Raw genomic sequence first — 17,639 nt, forward strand, 5'->3', positions numbered from 1 at the left:
AATATATATTTTAGACCATTTTTTTATTAACAAACAATATATTAAGTGGAGTTAATATGAAGTTATTATATATTTTATTATATCAATATTTTATTTATATTAATATTAAAAATTTTATAGAATTTTAAATTTTTAGTATGATATAGTGTATATTTATAAGGATTCATTTTGAGAAAAGTGAAGTAATTAACCTTTCAAAATATTCAAAACATCAATATATATATATATATATATATATATATATATATATATAAATATATGTGTTATTCTATTATTTATCAATGATTTGAATTTTAAATATAATTCTTTGAATGATGTATCAAGTTTTTTGCTTTCTATTAATGTTCATCTTATTATTTGATGTTTGTCAATGTACAAATCTATTCATTAATTCTTTTAACAGTTGACTTTAAAAACTGATGTTAACTGATTTTTGTCTTTGACATAAATGATTACTAAGAGTCAAAAAATATGAAAATTCAGGTTTGGATTCAAAATAAAGACATATACAATTCAGTCGATCTAGGAGTCAACAAAATAAAATTTTCAACAAAAATAACCGACCGAAGTGAATAAATTTAAAAATCGGTTCAAATTATTTGGAAGTTCGAATTTAATTTTTTAAAATACCGATTAGTTTGGTTCGATTCAGTTTTAGGTTTTAATATAAAATTTCGGTTAATTAAACAAACTACTTTTTAAAAAAATTTATATAATAAAATTTTTTTATAAAGTTATTAGTATATAAATATTATAAATTTCTTATAAAATTTTACTAGACGATAGAATTAGACTTACAAATATATATTTTCAATAAAGAAAATTAACTTTATTTAATTCGATTTTATATTACATTTTTTCATTAAAACTTGATTTAAAAAAATAAAAGTTCGGTTTGGTTTATTAGGTTTTCGTCGTAAAGTTTGTTTGGTTCGTTTTGTCGAAAAAAATCCGATTAGTTTGATTTTAATCAAATATTCATCTATACTAATGTCTAACTCAAGACAGAACCAACCTCAAGTATTTTTGAATCTCGACTTCGCCCTTGCATGTTAGCTAGTAAGCAATTGAGCATGCATTAAAAAATTTTAAGAAGTTGGAGGGTGGACATTCATTACATATAATTTGTGTTTAAAAAAGATCGTAAACTGATAAATGTAAATATAATTAAATAAAACAATAAAAAAGATCAAGCTATAGATTGAATCGACCGAGAGTGACACTACGCGACATTGTTATGAAGTATTACATTATAAATATATAACAATATAAAAAATTGACGATAAAAACCATACTCCATGAAAAAATCAGTCAATCAAAAAAATATTTAATCACAACATCTATAATACTTTATTAAGTTTGAGGCACTTAGAGTAACTAACTTTGGTGTCATGGTCTGTTTTATTAGTTATATATATTAATAAACTATTAGAATTTTAATGTAAGTTATATGTAGTTCAATGGATAGAATCATTGTCATTTAGGGTTAGGTTATAGGTTCAATTCCTACTAAGGTCATTTTTTTATTTTTTAATTTATATATCAAAATTACAGTGTAGCTCATCACTATTTCTTATAATTATATTTTGATCCTCATTTAATTATAAATAAAATGAATTATAAAAAATATTATACAAGCACGTAACGCGTGCGTCGATGTACTGTATACATGAATTACAAGCAATATTACACGGACAATTATAAGACAACCAATAAATACGGGATAATTGTGTCAAATATTCTCGTGAAATCCTTGTTGAGCTAATACTCATATGAGTATTTACAAATTTACATATTTACAAATTTATTTACAAATGTATTAAATAATACATGTTTACAAATTTATTTCTAATAAATATATTTAAATTAATTTTAATAAATGTAAATTATAATTATAAATATTTAATTATCTATCTAATTATTTTAAGAATATATATTTAATTAGTATTTGGGGCATTTGGGGCATTACAATAAAATTTACAAAATTAATCCATCATTTTAAAATCATACCAAACACCATGTTATTTATCCCATCATACTATTAATCCATATATCTCATTTTTTAATAATTTTAATTATTAAGCATTTATTTATTCTATCAAACATGTCAAATGTAACTTTAATAAATAAATATTAATTAACAATTTATTTATTCCCTTTCTTGATATGAACGTGCCACCTCCACGCCTACCCGCCTTCGTGGCTTAATACAAAAAATTTATTTCCAATTCGATCCCATTTGATTTGAGTTGACAGTATACACAAGTATTCTCCGTGGATCTTGTTGTTTTTCGCGAATAAACGAGGAATACTCTAATTTCATCGGAATTTTTTTTATATCTTTGGTGGTTGCTGTTTTTGGGAATCTGAGAAACAAATGCGTAGGATGATTTTTCGGTTTCTGATGCAAGTGGTTTTTGATTAGCCCGATCATGTGGAGGAAACTGATGAGGGCATTCCGTAGATGTACGAGGATTATGATCCTCTCGTTGCTTGGTTTTTCTGTGTTTGTTCCTGTTTTTCTACTGTCTCATAGGCTCAAGCATATTAATTACGAAGGCGAGTGGTTTTTTTGGCACGTGTGTTGTGTGTTTTTTTGGTGGGTTTTATTCTGTTTTGTGATTTTCCCTGTTCTTCTCTGGTTGCAGTGTCCAAAGAATTCGTGGAAGATTTGTCAATCATTGTATGAATTTCTCTTATTTGGAGCTTGACTGATTAGTTATATTACTTGTTTAGCTGATGCGCAGACGGGTTTTTTTTGCATATGTATCTCTGTGGTGTTGAAGTATTTATTGTAGTAGTTGGTGAATTGATCTTGCGTTTGTTTGCTTTGATGTGGATTATGTTATTTGATTCCTTCTGTTGAAAGCGTAGTTGCCTAGACTTTGACTTTGTTCTCCCACTTTCTTCTAGCAGTTGACGAAGGTTGCGAAAGTTTTAAGAATTATGAATCAAGATATCACTTTTTCAAACGACTTCGTGTTTGGATTTGGTTAACTATTTCTTTTCCCTCATCAATAGTATGCAGCATCAATTCACACACGAGTCTCAAACTTCGAAGATTATAGCATCTGAATGCGAGTTTTTTTTATATATAAAAAGCTGAAGTAATTTATGCTGCATATTTTTCTTGTACAGAAACGCCGAGCGGAGGCTCACACTCTTAATGTAATAGAGCAGGTAACCAACCATATGCCTAATTTGTTTGACAGATGTCATGTATTAGTTTATTTTGTTTTTATTATTCCTAATTGTGATTTTGTTGTTAGGAGGATGGTGAAGGCTTGAAAGAACCACTCCTAGTGGTATACAAAGATAATACCTCAAATTCTGGAGGTAGTTTTAGTTCTGATGAGGATAAAAGATCTGTTGAATCTATAGTTTCTGCAGATGGTGCTGACCTTTCAGTAAATAATGGTTGGTATTGTTCATATGTGTTTTTTCAAGATTAAATATTGTTTTTTCATAGAATTTTTGAATCACATTTGACTATGATCTTGTTGCAACTTCAGCTGCCAGATCTGATTCAAAAGATGGTACGCAGAAAAGGCAGCAGGAGGATTTGCGTGGAACTAAGGTACAATAATCTGGTCGATCTAAATGCCTTTATATTCATAATTTTTTGTTTCATTGTTCTATTTAAACTTATGGATAATGAAAAATTTTATATACCCTCGGCATACATACAGGATCACTCGTTACAATTCACATAACATGTGCTTTAAGTTTCCGGAATTTTGTTTTTAAGTTGGATCATGAAGGTGTCGGCCAAGTGGGCAAATAAATGAGGGGGACCAGTCAATACATGTATTAAAAACGTGGGTTGGTTGTAGGCAAATTTGAAGAGGAATTGTTTTACGCGTATAAAACGCGTGTTCACACGGACAGGGGCTCCATAAATAGAGCTCCTCCCTTCATTCTGAAATCATCACTTCTTCGAGTTTTCTCATATCTTATAAGCATTTGAGTGCTTAGTTCTATAATATTTGTGAGGTGTTTTGTTCTCATGTATTAAGAGAGTGCGTGTTCTCTTTAGAAACACAGTGAGTGAGTTGTACACCACAAAATATTATAGTGGAAATTCTTTTCATCTTGCCCGTGGTTTTTACCCTAATAATTTTTAGGGGTTTTCCACGTAAATCTCGGTGTCCATTTTATTCTTTATTTTCGATTTTTATTATCTCAAATTCCGCACGTGGGACCAACAAGTGGTATCAGAGCCTTGGTTTAAAATTTCTTAAAATTCTGAGTATGCTCTGTGGTTGCAGCCTAGACTGATCTTCCACATCAAAAAAGATTTTTTGAGATTTTTTATTTAAGGCGGTATTATTTTGTCCGGTCTTCTAAAATTGTTGTAGACATGATGGCGGGAAGGTATGAGATAACAAAGTTCAACGGAAGCAATTTTATACTGTGGAAAATAAAGATACAAGCAGTTTTAAGAAAGGAGAATTGCTTGGCGGCTATTGGAGATAGACCGGTGGAGATTGCGGATGATGGAAAGTGGAACGAGATGAATGATAATGCTGTTGCCAATTTACACTTGGCTATAGCAGACGAAGTTTTGTCAAGTATCTCTGAGATAAAAACAGCCAAAGTTATCTGTGATACTCTAACAAAGATGTACGAGGTTAAGTCGCTACACAACATGATTTTCCTAAAGAGAAGGCTTTATACTCTTCGGATGGCGGAATCCTCATCGATGACCGACCATATCAACACACTAAATACTCTATTTGCCCAACTCACTTTCATGGGGCATAAAATAGGGGAAAATGAACGTGCGGAGCTTCTACTTCAAATTCTACCAGATTCATATGATCAACTTATCATCAACATAACCAACAATATTCTTATGGGCTTTCTAAGATTCGACGATGTCTTGACTGCGGTTCTCGGAGAAAAAAGCCGGCACAAGAATAAGGAAGACAGGTTGGTAACTTCGAAGCAGGCAGAGGCTTTGCCGATGATAAGAGGAAGATTTATGGACCGTGACTCCAGTGGGAGCCAAAGGCGAGGTAGATCAAAGTCCAGAAGTAAGAAGAAAAATATTTACTGCTTCAAATGTGGCGGTAAAGGGCACTTCAAGAAAGATTGTACGAGTATCGAGAAGAGTTCTCAAGGAAATGTGGCTAGTACTTCAGGCGGTGGTGAAATATTATTCAGCGAAGCGGCAACTGTTGCGGAAGGCAGGCACAAATTTTGTGACACATGGATTATGGATTCAGGAGCAACGTGGCACATGACGTCTCGGAAAGAATGGTTTGATCATTATGAACCAGTCGCAGGAGGATCTGTATTCATGGGAAATGATCATGCCTTGGAAATCGCTGGGGTCGGTACTATCAAAATTAAAATGTTTGATGGCACCATTCGCACCATACAGGAGGTACGACATGTGAAGGGACTGACGAAAAATCTTTTGTCCTTGGGGCAATTGGATGACATCGGGTGCAAAACTCGGATTGAGAACGGGATCATGAAAATTGTGAAGGGAGCGCTTGTGGTTATGAAGGCGGAAAAGGTTGCTGCAAATCTGTATGTACTTTTAGGGAAAACACACAAAGAGGCAGAACTAGCAGTTGCATCAATTGGTTCAGGAGATGAATTAACAGTGTTATGGCATAGAAAGCTCGGGCATATGTCAGAACGAGGGTTGAAAATTCTCTCAGAACGGAAGCTGCTGCCGGGACTTACAAAAGTGTCACTACCATTTTGTGAGCACTGTGTTACCAGTAAACAACACAGATTAAAGTTTGGCACTTCTACTGCCAAAAGCAAAAGCATATTGGAGCTGATTCATTCGGATGTTTTGCAAGCACCGGTTGTATCCCTAGGAGGAGCGAGATACTTTGTCTCGTTCATTGATGATTTCTCTAGGAGATGTTGGGTGTATCCAATCAACAAGAAATCAGATGTTTTCCAGATCTTCAAAGATTTCAAAGCGCGGGTTGAACTTGATTCTGAAAAGAAAATCAAGTGTCTCAGGACTGATAATGAAGGAGAATATATCAGTGATGAATTTAATGCATATTGTCAACATAAGGGCATCAAGAGACAATTCACGACGGCTTACACACCTCAACAGAATGGAGTGGCGGAGCGGATGAACAGAACCTCGTTGGACAGAACAAGAGCTATGTTGAGGATTGCAGGTCTAGAAAAGTCATTTTGGGCGGAAGCAGTCAAAACCGCTTGTTATATTATCAATCGTTCTCCTTCAGTGGCGATTGATCTGAAGACTCCGATGGAGATGTGGACCGGGAAGCCGACAGATTATTCTTATTTGCATACATTTGGAAGTCCTGTGTACGTTCTGTACAATGAGCAAGAAAGATCGAAGTTGAATTCGAAATCCAGAAAATGTATCTTCTTGGGTTATGCTGATGGAGTAAAGGGGTTTCGCTTGTGGGATCCTACTGTTCACAAGCTTGTCATCAGCAGGGATGTTATCTTCGAGGAAGATAAAGTAAAGGGAGACAAAGGCACACCGAATTCAGAAACTACTATTTTTCAGGTGGAAAATAAGACGGACGAAGGTCAAGTTTCTTGTGAAGCAGTACCAGAGCACGAAGAACAAGAACATGTTGAGTCTGAAGTTTCCAATGTGGGGCAGTCAACTCGATACAGAAGACCACCAGGTTGGCTTTCAGATTATGTCACTGAAAGCAACATTGCATATTGTCTATTATCAGAGGATGGTGAGCCATCGAGTTTCCACGAGGCTACTCATAGCTCGGATGTATCCTTATGGATGATAGCAATGCAAGAAGAGTTGGAGCATTAGACAGGAATAAAACTTGGGATCTTGTTACACTACCACAAGAGAGGAAAGCCATTGGAAACAGATGGGTCTATAAGATCAAGCGTGATGGCAATAACCAAGTGGAGCGGTATCGTGCCAGATTGGTGGTAAAAGGGTATGCTCAGAAAGAAGGCATTGACTTCAATGAGATATTTTCTCCTGTGGTTCGACTTACAACAGTCAGAATGGTGCTGGCATTGTGTGCGGTGTTTGACCTACATCTAGAACAGCTAGATGTGAAAACAGCATTTCTTCATGGAGATCTTGAAGAAGAAATCTATATGCTCCAGCCAGAAGGTTTTGCGGAAAAAGCAAAGAGAACTTGGTTTGCAGGTTGAACAAATCTCTGTACGGTCTCAAACAGGCGCCGAGGTGTTGGTACAAGAGATTTGATTCCTATATCATGAGCCTTGGATACAACAGATTGAGTGCAGACCCTTGTACGTATTTCAAGAGGTCTGGTGATGATTATATCATTTTGCTGTTGTATGTGGACAACATGTTGGTAGCAGGCCCCAACAAAGATCAGGTCCAAGGATTGAAGGCACAATTGGCTAGGGAATTTGATATGAGGGACTTGGGACCAACAAGATTCTAGGGATGCAAGTTCACCGAGATAGAAGTAATAGAAAGATTTGGCTTTCCCAGAAAAATTATTTGAAGAAAATCTTGCAACGCTTCAACATGCAAGATAGTAAGCCAATTTCGACCCCTCTTCCTGTTAACTTCAAGTTATCCTCCGAGATGTGTCCTAGCAGTGAAGCAGAGAGGATGGAGATGTCTCGAGTACCATATGCATCAGCAGTGGGAAGTTTGATGTTCGCTATGATATGTACAAGACCGGACATTGCTCAAGCAGTGAGAGCAGTTAGTCGGTATATGTCGAATCCTAGACGAGAGCATTGGAGCACTGTTAAGAGGATCCTTAGATACATTAAGGGTACCTCGAATGCTGCATTATATTATGGAGGATCGGATTTTACACTCAGGAGCTATGTCGATTCAGATTATGCAGGTGATCCTGATAAGAGGAAATCTACTACTGGTTATGTGTTTACACTTGCAGGAGGAGCAGTAAGCTGGGTTTCAAAACTGCAGACAGTTGTGGCGTTATCTATAACAGAGGCAGAATACATGGCAGCTACTCAAGCTTGCAAGGAGGCAATATGGACTAAAAGGTTATTGGAGGAGATTGGGCACAAACAAGAGAATGTTCCTTTGTTTTGTGACAGTCAGAGTGCCTTGCACATCGCAAGGAATCCAGCATTTCATTTCAGGACGAAACACATTGGAGTACAATTTCATTTTGTGCGAGAATTAGTAGAGGAAGGAAGCGTGGATATGCAGAAGATCCATACAAAGGATAACATAGCTGATTTTCTGACCAAGCCAGTGAACACTGATAAGTTTGAGTGGTGTAGATCCTCAAGTGGTCTAGCAGAAACGTAAGCAGCAGGGAATGGCAAGATTGAAAGATGTGTGGAGATATGTTTGATTCTCAATCAAATCTCCAAGTGGGAGAAATGTCGGCCAAGTGGGCAAATAAATGAGGGGGGACCAGTCAATACATGTATTAAAAACGTAGGTTGGTTGTAGGCTAATTTGAAGAGGAATTGTTTTACGCGTATAAAACGCGTGTTCACACGGACAAGGGGCTCTATAAATAGAGCTCCCCCCTCCTGCATTCTGAAATCATCTTTTCTTCGAGTTTTCTCTCATCTTATAAGCATTTGAGTGCTTAGTTCTATAATATTTGTGAGGTGTTTTGTTCTCCTGTATTAAGAGAGTGCGTGTTCTCTTTGGAAACACAGTGAGTGAGTTGTACACCACAAAATATTATAGTGAAAATTCTTTTCATCTTGCCCGTGGTTTTTACCCTAATAATTTTTAGGGATTTTCCACATAAATCTCGGTGTCCATTTTATTCTTTATTTTCGGGTTTTATTATCTCAAATTCCGCACGTGGGATCAACAGAAGGGGCAGTGAATCTAACATTTTCACTGCGATATAAGAAGCACTGATGATCCACCTCTGAACTGCTCCATTTTGTCTGGTTTATGATGGCTGGGATCATGCCATGTAGTAAATCGATTATATGCCTCAGGTGCCATGAGTTCAAGGATGAGATCAGGCTGTTTTATTTGTTCATGTTCTTTCATACCTTCACCCCAATGCATATTTCTTTATTTAACCATTGTTCGTTGGGGGTGCTTGTTCACAAAGCCAACGCATATTTCTTTGTTTAACCATTGTTCGTTGGGGGTGCTTGTTCATAGAAAGTCTTCTCGTTACTCTGTGAAATGTAATATTACTTTTCATTTTCATTTTGTTATTTTATTTTATTTTATTTTGTGGGTGGGTGGAGGGATGTCTCCTTTCCTTCTCTCTCTCATTTCCTTTTAGCTCCATTGTGTTCCCCAAATAATCCTTCGTTTTTCTTTTGCTTGATAAAGGAAATGTCCCATTTAGACACAGTTCCAAACAACACGGATGTACCTAACATGCCAAGGAGGATACTAGATGAGAAGTTAAAGGAGATAAAAGACCAGGTTATTAAGGCAAAAGCATACTTAAATTTTTCACCGGCAAATGGCAGTTCTCATTTTGTGAAAGAATTGAAACTTCGAATTAAAGATGTTCAGCGAGCCATGAGTCAATGCACTAAAGATTACCGTGTGTCTCGAAGGTATAGCATTTTCCTCAGTCTTTACATTTCATCCATGCCAAAAGAGCTTTTTATAGTTGAGTGAAATAATTTGATTTGCGATAGTGACAAGCAACATTCATTGTTATGTGTGATAGCCACTACTATCGTTCACAAAACTTGTAAGTGATGTTGGATGGCTTGGTAAACATTTAATAGTTCTATTATACCAAACAAAATGTTGCCTTTCATTTTCCAAGAATTGGATGTTAGTTGTAGTTTTAGAACGGTTGTTTTCTGGCAATCCATTTATAGTCAGTTGGTCATGTATTAAACCAATTTCAAGATCTCAAACCTCATATTTAAAGGCGAGTGCTATTATTTCCTTATTTTTCTAGATATCCATTAAATTGACTTGGTGATTTGATCTCCCTTATTTATCCTGGAAAAGATTTTTAATATTTAGTCAATTGATAGTATATTTGGCTTGTTAGTGCTTTCTCTCGAGGCTCTTGCAGAAAAGCTAAAACAGCAACTTCTATACTGATAAATAGACCAAATTATATTTTAGTTTTATTATGATATTTCACTCCATAGAAATATATATATTAGGTTTTAACTTGGTGGAATAACAAGCTACTGTTCTATGAAAATTCATTAAGGTTAAAGATAAATTAACACTGCTTCTTCAGTGCTTTACAGAAAATGAAAGCCATGGATTCTACTTTGTTGAAAGCTAGTCGTATATACCCTGATTGCACTGCTATGGTGAAAAAACTTCGTGCTATGACCTATAATGCTGAAGAGCAGGTCAGGACACACCGGACTCAAGAAAAATTTCTTAAAGAGCTTGGTGGAAGAACCATCCCTAAAGGTCTTCACTGCCTTTCTATGAGATTGACTGCTGAATATTATGCTTTGGAGCCCGAGGAGAGGGAGTTCCCTAACAAACGTAAACGACAAGATCCTGATCTTTATCACTTCGCTGTTTTCTCTGACAATATATTGGCTTGTTCAGTTGTTGTGAACTCAACTGTTTCGATGGCTAGGGTTAGTGGTCTGCTTTGCTGCTCTTTCTTCCTGGTGACACATGTTTCCATTTTCTTTCCTATTACTCATTCAAAACTTTGAGCAAATTTAATTGAAAAAAAATTGGGAATGTTCTGGTTATGGAGAAAATTTGGAATTAAGGGAAGAGTCTAATTGGAAGATCTAATAGTTTTGGGCATGCTTCTCTGTTCTAATTTTAAACTCTTCTGTGTAACATGACTTAAATCTTTAACGGCATGTTGATTGTAAATTTATACAGGGAAATATAACTTTTAATCTAAGAAGGATATCCAGTTTTTTCTGTTGTTTCTCTGTCTTTATATTTTCTTTATTTTTTAAAAATAACCACTAACCATGTTATATATATTATTCCTTTGCTTAATTACTTCATTGGTCAAGGGATTCATTAATTGAAGCCGAGTAACGTGACTACCATGATGATAGGTATTTTTATTTTTGAGAAAAATGATGATAGTTAATTTTTTTCTTCAAAAAAATGAAGGTTTGATGCTATTTTGATTAGAATACGTTTTGTGCAAAAATAAAATATATATAAAGCATTTATATTTTGTTTACGCACAATACTTTAAATACTATCTGAATGTTCTGCAAAACCTTAATGTCACGAAAACAAGTGATAGTGACAGCAAAGTAGTTTAGCGCTTATTGGTGTGTTGGGTTATTAGAAATGACTCGATGTTGCTTCTCAGTCATGCATATGAATCTGGTACTATAATGTAACCAAAATTTCTTTACTTGACAGGAACCCGGAAGAATAGTATTTCATATAGTGACAGATTCGCTTAACTTCCCATCTTTGTCAATGTGGTTCTTATCAAATCCTCCCGACAAAGCTACCGTTCATGTTGAGAGCACAGACAGTTGTCAATGGTTATCAACCAAATACGATGTAACCACAAAGAAGGAAGCTTCTGTTGATCCACGATACACTTCCGAGCTGAACCACCTTCGATTTTATTTACCAGATATTTTTCCTCATTTGAATAAGATCATCCTTCTTGATCACGATGTGGTGGTGAGAAAAGATTTAACAAAACTCTGGAGCATGAAAATGCGAGGCAAGGTAAACGGTGCTGTTCGCACATGCGATGAAGGGGAGCCTTCATTCCGCCGTATGGATATGTTCATCAATTTCACAGACCCCATACTAGCAAACAGATTTGATGCCAACACATGCACGTGGGCCTTTGGGATGAACTTGTTCGATCTACAACAATGGAGACGACAAAGTTTAACCCAAGTTTATCACAAGTACCTTCAATTGGTGAGTAGATAATACTTATTACCAGGGGAAGATGTCATAGAAAGTCGACCAGACAGAAATTTTATGTGCACTTTTTCTTAAACTGCAATTGTTAGCCTTCCAAAATCTTTTCACGTACCCCACCTCATCCCCATCTTTAGAAAATTTGGATCTGCACCCGGTCGCTTGCTTCCTGTCTCTACCTTTAATACAATGGCGTTCACAAAGTTTAACAGATTAACATCGTTTCACAGGGCAATGATCGGCCATTGTGGAAAGCAGGAAGCTTGCCCATTGGATGGATCACGTTTTATGGACATACAGTTCCTTTAAATAAGAAATGGCAGCTGCTCGGGTTGGGTTGCGACTCCAATGTGAGGCAGGAGGACATAGAACAGGCTGCGGTCATACATTACGATGGAAACTTGAAGCCATGGTTAGATATCGGGCTTGAGAAGTACAAGCTCTTCTGGAAAAAACACGTCAAGTATGAGCATCCTTTCCTTCAAAGTTGCAATATCCACAAATAACTTGGTCGGGAATCAGAAGTTTCATGTATGAATTACATTTTGTAAGCGTCACATTTTTTTATACATATTTGTTTCTCATTTTTTTAAAGCAATTTTAATGTAAATTTCCACTCCTTGTTTAAAAATATATTTTAATCTGCTGTAACATATTTTTAACGTTGAATTTATTTTAGCCGTAACATGCCAAAATTTGGTGGTACTATTCTTCCTCAATATTGTGTACATGCAACTGATGAAAAACTACTCGTCTGCAATGTGGATCCTCATATGTCATCGCGCTATTAATTATTCATTAGTAAATAATTTTTTACAATTAATTTGGATTCGAACAAATTAATTATAATGTTATGTTTATCATTATCCTTTCTATTTATTTTTTTTTCAAAAAATTTAAAAACTTCATTGAACAGACTAGTTTTAAAATTTCTGAAACTAATTTAGATATAAAAAGATGTCCGAAAAAATTTGTGTGTATTGATTTCATAATATAATGTTCTTTTTAATAATTATCATAATTAAAACATCTTATAATATATAGGCTGTTCAAATATAGAGGTGAGATGTCATGTGAAGTTCTTGAGGCAGTATGATTTCATCAAATGATCGGTTTTAGGCCCTCACTTTTTTGCTTTGGTACAGGATCAGGCTTATCCTATGCAGGCTCTATCGAGAATTCGGAGGTCAAGGGCCGAGACTTCGAAACCTAAGCAAATAACCCATATGAGGTCGACTGGTCTAAGGTTGGGGAATCGGTCCATCATTGGGCGGGCGGTTATGAGATGGCGTGTCTATCCAATGTGTCTGAGTGGAAGGGCCGAGCACGTCCCTGGTTAAGAAGCAATCAAGTTGCTGCTTGTATGTTTTTGACTTTATATATGTTCGGACCACAGCAGTTTTCAGAGTAGAAATACATAGTTAAAGTTCTCAGGTTATGCACACGATTGAAATTTGAATAGTTGGCAGGCCATGAATACATAAATACCCACTTTGAACCGAATTCAAAGTAATGAAATGGGATGAAACATATCACGATTTCAAGATCAACCCTTCTGGCAGTTATCAGTAAAAGTACCATCATTTCAAAGAACCGTAGCATTTTCTGAATACTCATGGAAATAAAAACATTTCAAGGATAATCACCTTGAAGAGGTAGCATTTTCGGAATTTATATAAATTACTAGCAAAAACACTTCCTACAAAAATTAGAACTTGTTCGAACGACCACCGCCAAATATATCATGCCTGGTGGTAGTGATGCAGCTTGTACAACAGCACTTTTCCAGCAGCATTACCCAATGCCATAAAACCCCCATGCGGGCTGAAGTCCATACAGGTTGGATACTGCAACGTCCTGTTTGATGGAGGCCAGTTTGAGAAAACAGTGAATGATGGAACATGAATTAGCTTCAAGCTGTTCTTCTTCATTCTAGAGCTGATAGCAAGAATTTGGGCATCGGGGTTAAATTTCACAAAATCAACCTTAGTTGTCAAGTTCTCTATTGCTTTGAGTGGTTTCTTCTTCGAACCCAAGAATTCATCTCTATCATAAACATTAACGATACCACTATCTGAACCTGCAGCAAACAAATTTCCAACTGGGGAAGTACACAGAGCTGAATTATTTATGCAACCTTCATCTATACCTATATGAAAGCAAGACATAGTTCTTATATCCCAGTGGTAAATCCGGCCATCACCACCAGAACTGAGCAATCGCTGTCCATCTTTAGTGAATGCTACTGATCGAACAGTTCCATTCATTTTCAGGGTTCCGATGAGTTCCTTGGTCTTGGATGAAACTAATAAGATATACCCTTCATGGCCAAGAAAAGCAATGATATTTGAATCAGGGGAAACCTCAAATGACTCCAAGCTTTTCTCCTCCCTTCCCGTGAGAGGGCCTATTTTATCCACCCTGGCCTTGATTAAATCAAAGCTATAAGCAAACTTTCTTCTTCCCGATATGATAACCTGAGATCCATCGGGTAAAAAAGAGGCATTTCTGATTGGACAGTCTTCAAGGAATATGCTTTGGATCTTTTCATTCTTCTTTCCATCAATTTGAAAGAAATTTAATTTCCGATCCAATCCACCAACAAGCAGCAACTGTGCGTTATTGTGGAACTGAACAGAATTTATTGGAGCTTTCGAAGGATCCTTCACATTTGCATCTATCAGTTTCGAGTACTCGAGAAGGCCAGGTAATAGTTTCATACCCCGCTTTACAACAAGATCTCCATTTGTTCTAAGGATATTATCAATATCTTCAGGATCCTCGTAACCACTTGCCATCACCACCCCACTTTCTTTATCCGAATCATCATCAGAGCTATAATCTCTCAGCTGTGCATTGGGTCGTGCCCAATCAGTACCTGGATTCATTTTAACATGCTGCGCTCTCAATCTTGCTATGTATGCAGATCCAGAAATCACACTTTCATTCTCTTCCTTCCTTAGTTTGCGCAATCTGTTAACTTTAGATATATCTACAGTAATTTTCTCCTCCTCTTCATCCACCCAAACAGGTTTTCTTTGCTTGTTTCCCTCTCCTCCCTCAACACCTCTTTTACTCATCTCCACATCCTCTTCATACACAGACAACACACAATTCGCAGACCTGTCAGTAAAAAACAATGTGGAGCCATTGTCGACCCCATCTCCGCCGCCTTCTTCATCGTCCTTCCCAAATTCAAGAGGTGAGAACAAGGAGCCAAACAAACAATTCTCCAGCTTCTTCATTTCCTTCTCCTGTTCAATTTCCGTTGTTTCATCTTTTTCCTTTCTCCCACGTTTTCTCTTCTGATTCTTTTTAACATCCAAATCAAGTTCTTGACCACCTTCAAACCTTTCTTCCTCTGCTTGAGCAAGTGTAACCTCATCTTTATCCCTCTTCTTTTTCTTGGTTGACTCCTTGGGAATAGTGTTTTGAGAAATCAAACTCGTCATAAAAAATGCGACAACAGATCCAATCCAGCTAAGTCAAATAAAAAAGTCAAACATTAAGATACTAATGCAAACAGATCGAATTAACTCCAATAAATATAATTCCATGTTGTGCACCTTCATGATTAAGATTGAACGAAAAAATTACATTTTTCACGCAAAATTCTAAGTTAATACCAGGAAACACAGAAACAAGGCTAGGTAACACAATCACGTACGTACTAATAACCCGTTTTCAGCTCACGAGTTTTAAAATTTCAAAAATCATCATTTACAACATCAAGCGCCCCGACTTCACAAATTAAAATACATGATTACGACGGATACAAAATAGTAAACTTGACACCAATGAATACGAACCTAAGTACTTACCGTAGGTCAAATTGCCGAGAAGAACAGAAGCGGCGGCTCTCAAGCTAGGGTTTAGATGTAGTGAAGTGAGGGAGAGATGGGACGAAATTTAGATGCTTAAGAAATAAATTGTTAATTTGTTTTGAAAAATATATTAAGCGACGGTTTTTTAAGCAACGGTCTAAAAAAAACCGTCGCTATATTAAAACCGTCGCTATATTAATCGGCGGTTTTTTATAAAAACCGTCGCTAGCGACGGTGTTTAATGAAAGTCGCACTTGATGTGCGCGAAGATATTAAATTTACGCAAAAAATAATGTATTAAATTTACACAAATAAACTACTACGCAAAAATTAAAATTATGTATTAAATTTTCTGTAAAAAAAAAGCTTTAAAACCTGATGTTGCGCGAAGAAATGCAATTCCACGTAACGCTGAAAAATCGCACCGAGTAGCAAATCTACAAAATAAAAACGAAATAGTTAGTAGAAAATAAAAAGCCGAAACTTCGAAAAATTTATAGAGATTCGTTACTACAAGAGATAGACGAAAATCGCTTATGTAAAATGTTCGCGAACCTCGGTATATATAGAATCATAGCGACGGGTTAGGAGAAAACCGTCGCGAGTTGCGACGAAAAGGTATTTAACCGTCGCTAATAGCGACAGCTTCTTAAAACTGTCGCCGATCTTGGCTTCTTAAAAAACCGTCGCCGTTAGAGACCGTTGCTTAAAAGCGATGGTTTTTAGAACACCGTCGCTTATTTTTATCAGCGGTTAAAACGTCGCAATATTAGCGACAATTTATGTTAAACTGTCGCTAAAATAGCAATAAATCTGTCGCTAAATGAGCGACGGTTTAATAGCGACGGGTTGTAGTGAATCGACGACCGTCGCAATAAATCGCGACAGTTTTTGATACCGTCGCAATATTAGCGAGAGTTTATAGAAAACAATCGCAAAAATAGCGACGGTAATCTATACACCGTCGCTAAAGAAGCGACGGGTTGTTGTGAATCGTCGCTTATTTTATTTAGCGACGGTGCTATTTATAACCGTTGCTATATAGCGACGGTTAAAACAAAACCGTCGCACATATAGCGACGGCTTACGTAAAACCGTCGCTATGCGATCCGTTTTTTGTAGTGAATGCGATTTACTAAATACATACTATGAAATGACAATTATGAGGACCACAAAGTGTTTTTCCGTCTGGATTGGTTGAATTTTCATTTGCAGGTCTAGCATTAGTGATAGTGGGATAGGGATGATCTGCAATGCCTATCCTGAGACATTGTCGAAGCTTCTACTTTCTCTTTGTCCTATCATCACTTTCAAGTAATCTCATACCCCTCTTTCAGACCCTTATAGTTGACTCTTAAGTACATTGCCAAGCTTTTTGTATACAGGTGGCATTCACTTTGCTGCAGCCCAGCTGCCTTCTCTTTATGGACTGCGATATGACCATCTGTGATCCCAATCCTGAAAAATCTACCAACACAGAGGAATATTACACGGAATTACAGAGAACACACGACAGCAAGCATCACCTTATGCTCCAAAAGCTAATTATCAAGCACAGCCAGTTGAAGAAACCAAGCTTAATTATGGGTTTTTTCTGGTTTGGACTTGAGTTCCTATCAACTATAACTTCTCTATTTTTGTTCTTGGCATGGAGTTTCTTTTTATGGCCTAAATAAGAGGTTTTTGGTGCGGGCTTGTGGTCGAATTGTCCTAACCTTAGTTACTTGAATCTTAACTCTTGTGGAATTTTACATCCAGGGTATTTTTTAAAATTCGTTAGGGCTAGCTTGGTGTCTCCTCTTTGAAAGTTAATTGTTTCTTTGAACAAGTTTCACTACTTTAATGTCTTTGATCCCAGAGAGGCTGCTACTTCAATGCCGTGATCTAGAAAGTGTGCACGTATTAGATTACCCCAGCAAGCTGGTTAAAACCATCGAGACTCGGGTATATAAGCCGAACTTATCAAGTCTCTCCATTATGAGTCCGTTAAAAGATTTTTGGTACATTTTTTATTTTGTTTTAGCGCA

The 17,639-nt window shown here is 36.3% G+C and overlaps 2 protein-coding genes across 7 annotated transcripts in view; one reads left to right on the top strand and one right to left on the bottom strand.

Moving 5' to 3' along the window:
• The first annotated feature begins 2,191 nt into the window (after positions 1 to 2,191).
• LOC142522820 (putative galacturonosyltransferase 6) overlaps positions 2,192 to 17,639 on the top strand; it is a 38,086-nt gene continuing 22,638 nt past the window's right edge. Inside the window, exons 1-10 of one of the 4 annotated variants that reach the window (XM_075626386.1) lie at positions 2,192 to 2,559; positions 2,649 to 2,683; positions 3,139 to 3,180; positions 3,270 to 3,417; positions 3,513 to 3,577; positions 9,260 to 9,492; positions 10,143 to 10,500; positions 11,264 to 11,785; positions 12,019 to 12,319; positions 12,934 to 13,211. In XM_075626386.1, the coding sequence (XP_075482501.1) occupies positions 2,433 to 2,559; positions 2,649 to 2,683; positions 3,139 to 3,180; positions 3,270 to 3,417; positions 3,513 to 3,577; positions 9,260 to 9,492; positions 10,143 to 10,500; positions 11,264 to 11,785; positions 12,019 to 12,294 (1,806 nt within the window). In that variant the 5' untranslated portion in view covers positions 2,192 to 2,432 and the 3' untranslated portion in view covers positions 12,295 to 12,319; positions 12,934 to 13,211. Of the gene's footprint in view, positions 2,560 to 2,648; positions 2,684 to 3,138; positions 3,181 to 3,269; positions 3,418 to 3,512; positions 3,578 to 9,259; positions 9,493 to 10,142; positions 10,501 to 11,263; positions 11,786 to 12,018; positions 12,494 to 12,933; positions 13,212 to 17,639 lie in introns of those variants that run through there. The other 3 variants (XM_075626376.1, XM_075626393.1, XM_075626368.1) reach the window with 3 other exon arrangements.
• LOC142522840 (U3 small nucleolar RNA-associated protein 18 homolog) lies at positions 13,351 to 16,127 on the bottom strand. Of its 3 annotated transcripts, none has more exons than XM_075626412.1 (2): positions 15,988 to 16,127; positions 13,351 to 15,268 (listed from the first exon to the last, which is right to left on the bottom strand). In XM_075626412.1, exon 2 carries the CDS (start codon positions 15,238 to 15,240, stop codon positions 13,531 to 13,533), a length of 1,710 nt encoding a protein of 569 aa, XP_075482527.1. In that variant the 5' UTR covers positions 15,241 to 15,268; positions 15,988 to 16,127; the 3' UTR covers positions 13,351 to 13,530. The 3 variants fall into 3 exon arrangements, with proteins under 3 accessions (XP_075482527.1, XP_075482519.1, XP_075482537.1); XM_075626404.1 differs by lacking the exon at positions 15,988 to 16,127 and adding an exon at positions 15,610 to 15,735; XM_075626422.1 differs by lacking the exon at positions 15,988 to 16,127 and adding an exon at positions 15,598 to 15,725.

The sequence above is a fragment of the Primulina tabacum genome, chromosome 2 (assembly GCF_025594145.1).
Source record: "Primulina tabacum isolate GXHZ01 chromosome 2, ASM2559414v2, whole genome shotgun sequence".
Classification (NCBI taxonomy): domain Eukaryota; kingdom Viridiplantae; phylum Streptophyta; class Magnoliopsida; order Lamiales; family Gesneriaceae; genus Primulina; species Primulina tabacum.